General features: G+C 35.0%; 1 protein-coding gene across 1 annotated transcript in view; it reads left to right on the top strand.

Moving 5' to 3' along the window:
- Window positions 1-2,264, top strand: part of LOC137614690 (uncharacterized) — a 39,169-nt gene extending 36,905 nt beyond the window's left edge. The window contains exon 2 of the mRNA XM_068344374.1: window positions 2,056-2,264. Within this exon, the coding sequence (XP_068200475.1) occupies window positions 2,056-2,164 (109 nt within the window). The 3' untranslated portion in view covers window positions 2,165-2,264. The remainder of the gene's footprint in view (window positions 1-2,055) is intronic.
- Window positions 2,265-10,000: the final 7,736 nt, after the last annotated feature.

Below are 10,000 nucleotides of genomic sequence, written 5' to 3'. Positions count from 1 at the left end.
AAATATCCGGTGTGGAATCGAAGTGAACACTGCCCTCATCATGGTAAACGCATGTAGTCGTTGAATAACGTTTGATTGATGGTTATATTAGATATTAATTAATCATCGAATAAATTATTTATTGACTATCAAGTATTTATTTGTTTTTCTATTTTACAATATTTTGAAGAAAGAATTCGCAATTATTGTAGTTTTTGGGAGTTGGTGTCACCAAAGACCAAAAATTCACTCAACTGTTTTTCTCAAAATATATTTGAAAATATTTTCTAGCGGTCAGTATTTTAAGAAAAATAAAAAAGATCAAAATACCCGTTTTGTATTGAGTACATTTAAGCCTCCTGGCAGAGGCATCGTGATGTATAAATCTGCAGTAAAGACTTGGCTGTCTGGGATAGTAGTACACGTCATGTCTATTTTCACATTATTTTTCTTACGTTTTCCAAGGCATTATAAAAGAATTATTATGAAAATATTGTATGTTACTGCATTAAAGAACATGTTTTGGTATACCTTTTCAGGTATACGTTAGCAGGAAAGAAAAAGTTAGTTTTACAACAAATTTTGCTAAATGAAACATTTTATACTTTGAAGTTTAGCTTAAAAGAAAGAGCTTCACAATTTTGTATCACATTTTGTTAATTAAAGAAACATTTTGCACCTTGAAATTTACCTTATATTTTTATAGAACAATTGATTTTGTAATTTTTCGTTTTTATAGAGCAGTTGATATGTTGTTTTAATTATCATTTTGATTTATTACATTTTCTTTATTTTTTTTTTCAAACATAAATGTACAGAGGGCTACACAATAAATCTATTTATGCGATCTTTAATGTCTCATTTTTGCTCAAGTTGAGGATGTAATTTAGTAAAATATTTCTGTTGTAAGAAATTCAAATTGGGACTCGACACCCTCCACCTCCTCAATTTACCTTCTCCCAGAGACTAGTAGTGACGGGTCACGAACTTGCAACCCCGACCCCTGACAAATTACAGACGCTACTAGTTTGATCAGCAAGATTTTAAGAGATAATTCTGAGCTATTTGCGATAGAATACACGGACGAAAGGAGAGAGGAAGAGGTGGTGTTGGGGAAGTGGAATGATAAGAGGGCCAGGTTTCCCAAAGGATTAGTAAGGCCAATGTACATTATCAACGGATTTCTGCTAATACGAATTTTAGAACTTGGAGGTTTGGCTTCACAACCAGAAGCCGCGAAATGATTGCCTTTTCGCTTTTCGTCTACTTTTTGTATTCATTTCCATTTTTTTTTTTCATTTTTTTGTTACGACCCCTTAGGATCTTGGCTCATGCCACGACCCCTGTTTCGATTGTCTTTCTTTATTTTAGTCTTTTGATTTAATTTATCGATCGCAAAATGCTTTGATTTCACTCCGCCTCTGAGTTTATAGTGGGTAAGGCGTGAAATTGACTCTGATAACTCTCTCTCTCTCTCTCCTCTCTCTCTCTCTCTCTCTCTCTCTCTCTCTCTCTCTCTCTCTCTCTCTCTCACGTATATTTTGAAGTATTTCCCTCTGTTGTTCATTTGATATTTTCTCTAAAGCACTTGCGACACACACACGCACGCTCTCTCTCTCTCTCTCTCTCTCTCTCCTCTCTCTTCTCTCTCTCTCTCCTCTCTCTCTCTCTCTCTCTCTCTCTCACATATTTTGAAGTATTTACCTCTGGTTCATTTAATATTTTCTCTAAAGCACCTGCGACACACACACACTCACTCTCTCTCTCTCTCTCTCTCTCTCTCTCTCTCTCTCTCTCTCTCTCTCTCTCTCTCTCTCTCTCTCTCTCTCTCTCACACACACATATTTTGAAGTATTTACCTCTGTTGATCATTTCATATTCTCTTTAAAGCACCTGCGGTTAATCTCTCTCTCTCTCTCTCTCTCTCTCTCTCTCTCTCTCTCTCCTCTCTCTCTCTCTCTCTCTCTCTCTCTCTCTCTCTCTCTCTCTCCATGGACTCTTATCACGATTTTTCAATATTATTAATGTTTTCTTTGATAATATTTACCTTTAATCCCAGTGTCTTCTTTTTTCCAGGTACGTGCGTGTTGGTCATGGGAACGTGCTAGGGGAGAACTTCTCTGGGTCTTTTCGAGGTATAGGTACCGTGACCTTGAGTTTTAGGGGTCCTGACCCTAATGCTTAAGTGTGTGTTAATTTTGGCTTTTTTTTCTCACTAGGGGTAATGTAAGTTTCTTGATATTCAAAGGTGATTAAGAGACAAGATAATATTGTTATAGTTTTTTTTTTTTTTTTTTACTAGTACAACAATCACTTTTTTATGCTAGCATTAGTAATTGCAGAAATTGAGTCTCTAGGATTTTTTAATTAAATGCTAGAGTATAAGTGAACTTTATCTGAGAAGTTTTAATACTGTGCTTGAAGCTTGACATGAGTAAGTTATTGAAAATTAGACGAGATTGTAATAGGGAAAGGGAAACATATTCACACCGTCAGTACGTTATTCACGAGTTGTAATTATCGTCGAGAAGGAGTGAACTTGATTCCTACCTATCCTGCCTTTATAGACAATCCTCTACTGTCGGTTTAACCTCAGAGTTTTTTCTCGATGCATGAACAATAAAAAATTTATATTCATGAAAAGGATTTTTAATTGTAAAGCATTGCGCTCAAGCAAGAAAAACTGAGATGAGATATATCTCACCTCAAAGCTAGAAATCTGTAATTTAAAATTTTTGAAAATCGCAAGTTTTGGGACAAAATATGTCTTCTAAACGAGTAAAACGAAGTAGAAAAGATTTACTGTTTAATTTCTTTTTGTTTTCTTTATTTGGAATGGGAAGGAAATATTTCATAACCGTAATTAAAACCATTGATTCATGTATGGGTTATGTTTGTAGTTACATCTATCCATTGCAGTTTCATTATTTTTCATTGGGCATCGTGAGAATTGTGTATTTTTAAATTCCAAATTCTGTCCAGTTGTGTTATCTTATATATTCTGAAACTAATGATAGACAAGGAAGATTAATCTATTTGAAAAAGTCATATCTTTTAGAGAACCGGAGGCCTGACGAAGGATCGGTAAAAAAACTGATTCGTCATAACTATCCTGATTACTTGATAAAACAAAGTAGGAGTCGCATTTAAGCACGGTATTTATAGAGGATATTTACTTGCGAGTATGATATTTTTTATCATTACTAATTCAATTTTGTTCGAGAAGAAAAACTTTAAATGTCATAAAAATAATTTCAGGTGTATTAGGATGTTTTATAACAAGCGTTGGCGACACTGGACACACATTTTTCTTACAAACGTGTCAGGCTGGAATTTTTTGTCACCTGGAGTAAAATTCTTGAATATGTTTTTTCTTGATATGTAGATTATTAATTAGTTATATTGTTCATAAATACTGAATAAAAGAAAAAAAAAAAACAATCGTCACGTTTTTTGTTAGATATGTGCAAGAAATAGTTTTATGCAGTGAGGTAACTCTCTTCTTTTATCGACCATGCCAATTCAGAGGAAAACAATGCAAGCTGGGCCAATGACCTTGGACCTGCAAGTCTGTGCTTAATTGTTGACCTAGAGCGATTTAGCAAGCTTTCTTCCGTTTATTATTTTGATATATACTTTTCGCCTTTGCGTTTTTATTCATTAGAAACTATTAGCTGATTTCATTTCATAATTCATGTAAAATGGAATTTTATCGAATAAGGTAAACATGATATAGAAAAGTATATTTATTATAATTATTGGAAAAGTAAGACACAAATATTTCTTCTCGTGATCCATACTCCATCCCTCTACCAGCAGAACGCGCGCTCTCTCTCTCTCTCTCTCTCTCTCTCTCTCTCTCTCTCTCTCTCTCTCTCTCTCTCTCTCTCTCTCCAAAATTAGACTACATATAGACACTATGTTACATTGCCAGTAAATTATAGCTTCATACTATTTTACAAATTCTCTTTCCCCCTCTGTGTGTATGTATGCATATATATATATATATATATATATATATATATATATATATATATATGTGTGTGTGTGTGTGTGTATTCTAGTATTGCCTACTATTGTTGTCGTTATTAAAACATGTTCCTAAATATATTGAAGACTTTGATATGCAGTCAATAACAGGATCTGGCTGTCATCTTTGTTTAGAGTTCTCACAATCCCCTTCAAGAGGCTGTCAACGAATTTGCTTGCAAACGTGATATTATTGTTTTCATTACCTTGAGTTCTCCCCACTTCAAAATCTTTTTTGACGTTTTAATAACCATGTAGAATCTTGTAACTGAATGTTTGTTAAACATAAGTATTTTGTTAGTATTTCTTATAACTGAAATTTTTGCCTGTTATCATGGTGACTTAATGGCAGTCATAATTATTAGCATTGAATCCTTACATTCGAAAACGTGCACTTTCGATTTATCATGTGCGGTAGTGTATATCAGAAATTACTATATCACGTGCAGGTTTTGAGAAGTGGTTGGCCAATGTGATGTTAGCCTTTGTAACTTAAATACTTGATTGTTAATGCTTGTGTGTCAGAGGGGCGAATGGTACAACTTTTTTCGATGTTTGGTCGAGTTTCGTAAACAGTTAATTTTATAAGGACAATGGATTAACTTTTTGTGGACGTTGAATGTGTGATAAATGTCAAGGAGTAAACCGAAAATATCACATCACAAAACGGTTCTATGTGTTTATTATTTTTAAACGAAAACAGTTTTAAAAGTTTATTTATAAAAATATTTTAATGATAAGGATACTCTATCTTTCATTATAATTATGTTCGCTGTCAGAGAATATAATTTTAGTAATTATTCTTACTTATGGTGATGGACGCGTTGGGTTTTTCTACGCTTGCTAAATTGTTGCAGATTGTCACTCTTCCAAATAGTGACTTGTACACTAGCGTTGTATTTTATTTTTTAACTTTATTACGGACTGCAATCCTCTTTGGTTGATACAATACGCCATTTTGACAAGTTAACTATGTGAACCTATGAAGTAACCCAGCAATAAATATTTTCCATTGAAGTAATCCAGAAATAAATATTTTCCTTTGAAATAACCCGGAAATAAATATTTTCACTGATAACCGTAACTTTCCCCAGCACCATACATTTTGAATGATTAAGAACAGTTATTCTTTGCTATTTTATTTTTATTAGGAGTCCATTCTTAATTTAATTTTATGTATATTTTTACGTTTAGTTGAGCTCAGTGGAGCAGATAGCATGAATCTCAACTGCATTTTATGTGTTATTGTTTGTTATCGAAATCTACGTTACCATTACCCATGCGGAGTTTCATATTTACCATACGTGTGTTCTCATAGAACTCAAAATGTGCAGTTAGATATTTAAGAATTTTTCTTTATATCAAATTTTGTATATGAAACTGCACAGTCAAAGCAATCATTCATCAAACCTTAACCTCGAAGTACATGTTCTAAAGATCTAAAAAGGCTTTAACATCGCTTCATGTCCCATACACCAATACCGTATGCTTTGTAAGATGTTCATATATATAAATCATTATAACTGTGGAATAACTTTTTCAAATACATTATTTCTTTATTTTATTCTTTTTGAATTGCTGTTATTCCAAAAATATTTTATTCCTTTGAAGCCGGCTTTACTGTACTTGAGAAGATCTTTTGTCGTTGTAGGTAGTAGGACTAGGGCACCAGCCACCAGTTGAGATACTACCGCAAGAGAGTTATGGGGTCCTTTGACTGGCCGGACAGGACTACATTGATCCTTCTCTCTGGTTACGGTTCATTTTCCCTTTGCCAATATATACACCGAATAGTCTGGCCCATTCTTTATATGTACTCCTCTGTCCGCATACACCTGACAACACTGAGATTACCAAACAAATGTTTTCCTCTTACGGGCTTAACTACTGCACTGTAATTATTCAGTGGCTACTTTCTTCTTGGTAAGGATAGAAGAGACTCTTTAGCTATGTTAAGGAACTCTTCTAGGAGAAGGACACTCCAAAATCAAACCATTGTTCTTTTGTTTTGGTTAGTGCCATAATCTCTGTACCATGGTCTTCCACTGTCTTGAATTAGAGTTCTCTCGCTTGAGTGTGCACTCGGGCACACTATTCTATCTTATTTCTCTTCCACTTGTTTTGTTTAAGTTTTTATAGTTGATATAGGAAATATTCATTTGAATTTTGTTACTGTTCTTAAAATATTCTATTTTTCCTTGTTTCCTTTCCTCACTGGACTACTTTCCCTGTTGGGACCCCCGAGCTTATAGCATCCTGCTTTTCCAACTAGGGCTGTAGCTTAGCAAGTAATAATAATAATAATAATAATAATAATAATAATAATAATAATATTTTCTTCAAAGAATCTCACTTTGACTGACTATTCAATCCAAGACAATAAAAGGATGCATTAGACTATATGAAGATTAGAAAAAGGGGAAAGCAAGAACAAAGTTAGTGGTGAAATCTGATCTGTTACTAGGTGGTACAATTCTCTCTTTCTCTCTCTCTCTCTCTCTCTCTCTCTCTCTCTCTCTCTCTCTCTCTCTCTCTCTCTCTCTCTCTCTCTCTCTCTCCCATAGTGTTAAAAGGAGAGACTAAATGTTTTTAGATTTCATGTGAACTTTACAACGAATGACTAATGATTACTTTTATAATTGTTGTCGAGGTAATAATAATAATAATAATAATAATAATAATAATAATAATAAGTTTAATGAATAGTATGTCGAAGTTTTAAACCGCATTTATCTTAAGAGTAAATATTGCAATTAAAAGGATGTAAGAGAAAAAAATCTTATGGTGTTGCTGAGCAGGTGATGACAGATTAGATTTAGTAGGAACATAACTTAGGAAGCGTGACATGAAGATAAATTATAAGACCCAGTGGTAACTAGAATGTTGCTCTACTTGACCTTGCACGTTTTTTTCAGTCACCAGTAACCATATGTTGGTCAAGATATTTTTTTTTTCTTTCTTTTTATTTTTTGTGGGGTGTGTGGATAATTTGTAATTAATTATGACTTTGTCGGTAATCGATTCCCTTATTATCCATAAAATTATGTTGATGTTTATTTAATTTTACTTTTTCATTTATTATTCATTGGGTCTTCAAGGACTCAAGGAACTGAAGAGACATTATTTGCCTTTTCATGAGGGCATTTCTCTCTCTCTCTCTCTCTCTCTCTCTCTCTCTCTCTCTCTCTCTCTCTCTCTCTCTCTCTCTCTCGTTATACCTGTTGCGTCACATCAGGTAAAAGTTTATTTTTTAGGTCTTCATTATCTCATAATCTATTTCACTCTCCTCAACTTAAATTTCCTTACTTTTCAATAACGTGCCTATTGCCTGGATGTTTTTAATTCTCTGATCCAACGTCAGATAATCCCAGAGTGGCTATCTCCTCCTCCCTCTTTCGGTATCTCTCCCGTACCGTCGAAAAGCGCACAAGTTTTATTAACGTCACGAAAGCGACGTTAACGTTCGTTCTCGGCGCACGAGAACACGCTTCCTTACTTGTACGGGAGAGGCTCTTGGCGTGTTTGGCCGTGCCGCAAATCGTGCCCTATCGCTTTTCTATCGCTTCTCGCCCCTTTTTCAGCCTCTTCTCCTGCTTATTCCTCTCCCCTCCCCCTCCGCCTCCTCCACCACTTCTCAATACAAGCGTCGATTGGCAACATAATAAAATATCTTGGCCGTACATCCTCTCTGTGTTTCGCGACATAACAAGAGACACGGAAGGGAATAACAGGCTGCTGCGGAAATGGGTCTCGGAAAGTTGTTTGTAAACAAAATGGTTTTCTTTTTTAATCCTCCGTGACTTAAATTTAATTGTATTTTCTTTGAAGACGCGGAAGACTTTTTATTAGGGAAGGCTTACTAGAAAGAGAACTGTAGAATTTTTATGTTTGATTGAATCCAAACCTCTCTTCTCCTTTCAAGATGTGAAAGTCCTTTTGTATCGGAAGGCTTAGACAAATAGGGATGGTAGAGTCCTTTGTTTGTTTAAATCCTGTTATTTTTTTTCTCTTCAGCTTTGAAAATCGTTTGATAAAACTGTTTAGAAAAAATGAAGATTGTAGAATTTTTGTTTTGAAGTTTAATGTTATTGTACGTAGATGATTCCTAAAGTCTACTTCAAGTTTGTTTATGCTCTCAAAGAGCACTTCCTCTTCAAGTTTAAATGAACGGAAAATCAACATCGGTCTTTAAGACAAAGAAATCTTTAAAAGTGTTACCTGTGTGCGTTGTTTGTGATCTCTAACGAGATCCTTTCATGGTCTGGAATATTTTTTTGGGGGGAGGGGGAGGGGCGCTATGAAACTCGAGAACGGCGACTGAATGATACGCCCATTCTATTTTGGCCTCGTAAATTCACTTGCACTGAAATAGATTGATTTTCAGTTGCGATGGTTACACCCAAGTTCAATACCGCATCAGCCTTGTTGCAATAAGTGAGCTTGAAAAGGAAAGATCATAGATACCTTTGAAAATAATAATAATAATAATAATAATAATAATAATAATAATAATAATAATAATAATAATAATAATTATTATTATTATTATTATTATTATTATTATTATTATATAGGTAACGGGCAAAAGTATTCCATCTCCGGCACAATCTTGCACCCAACAAAATGTTCGGAATTAAAAAAAAATGGACAGTGGAAATAAGAGAAGGGAAATATTTGTTTTTACATTTCATATGAAAATTTCAATATATATAGTTGGTAAAAGTAGTCGCAACTGATACTTTGTTTTTTTACCAAATAGAGATCTAGGATTTTCTATGTGACTGGTCTTTTAAAACGTCAGATTAAGATTGAATAAATCTCAAGATTTTTATTTCATTTAGAGTTATTTCCTATGCTGCATGGCCAAGCGAGTAGCGTCGCGAGTTTTGCAGCCAAGTTTACAATATCAAATCAAAAGCAGGATTTGAGAATATCTCTTATTAGACTTTTATAGTTGTTGGGATGAATGACGGGAAGGAAGATGAGCATATGGTTGCAACCCCATCACATTTTGCAAATGGAATACTATACACTTAAAACTAACTCTTGTAGCTATTCATCTAAGAAAACTAAAACTGATATTGTAGGGATGTGGTACCCTATTGGAAACCATCCTGCTTGGTATTCGAGACCCATTCAAGCTTGATAGTTCTATTAGTGTGTAATTTGATTATCCCTGTGAGCTAGAGATGGGGTTTTACGATGATTATGTAAGTCTACCTGCCGAGTCAACAGCCATTGCCTGGCCCTCCCTGGTCCTAGCTAGAGGTAGAGGCGGCGCACGGGTACTGATAATTTGCATGTATGGCCATTCTCTAGACTCAGCCTAGAGCATTGTCCTGCCTTTTCCCTCTGCCCTTCATGGACGATCTTTGAAAAAAAAAAAAATGAAGCAATCGGTAAAAACAATCCTTCATGTAAGAGGAAGGCCCTGAGAGAGAGAGAGAGAGAAACTAGATTAGCAAGTAGTAGATCCTGTTTGATGTCTACTGGAGGAGTGCAGTTTAAATTATGGGGCGCCTGTGCCCTTTCTCATAAGGTATCTCCTTGGATTTGACACAGCTGACGTATCGGCGTTGCATATCATTTGCTCTTCTGTTCGGCAACATACCCTCGGCAGCATATCACAGTGACGTTGATGGAGATAAAGTACAGATCTCGTTGAAGTAGAGAAATGTAAAAAAAAAGGTCATTCCATTTTATATTGCCTTTTGAGAGAATGGATGTATTCTTCTCGTGTCTGGTAATCCGAGAGAGAGAGAGAGAGAGAGAGAGAGAGAGAGAGAGAGGGAGAGATAAGCGATTTAGGGATTGTTAAAAGGAGCTCGGGTATTGAGATAGGAGGTTTGTAGAAGATTGTATTGTCGCATGTTTCGTAAGCTCTCTCTCTCTCTCTTCTCTCTCTCTCTCTCTCTCTCTCTCTCTCTCTCTCTCTCTCAAAATATATTATATAATGGCATTTTAACGAGCTGCTGTAAACAATGGCTATTAA

Source organism: Palaemon carinicauda, chromosome 21 (genome assembly GCF_036898095.1).
Source record: "Palaemon carinicauda isolate YSFRI2023 chromosome 21, ASM3689809v2, whole genome shotgun sequence".
In the NCBI taxonomy this organism is placed as follows: domain Eukaryota; kingdom Metazoa; phylum Arthropoda; class Malacostraca; order Decapoda; family Palaemonidae; genus Palaemon; species Palaemon carinicauda.
Note: the sequence above shows the minus strand (reverse complement) of the source record. Positions and strands in the feature narration are given on the sequence as shown.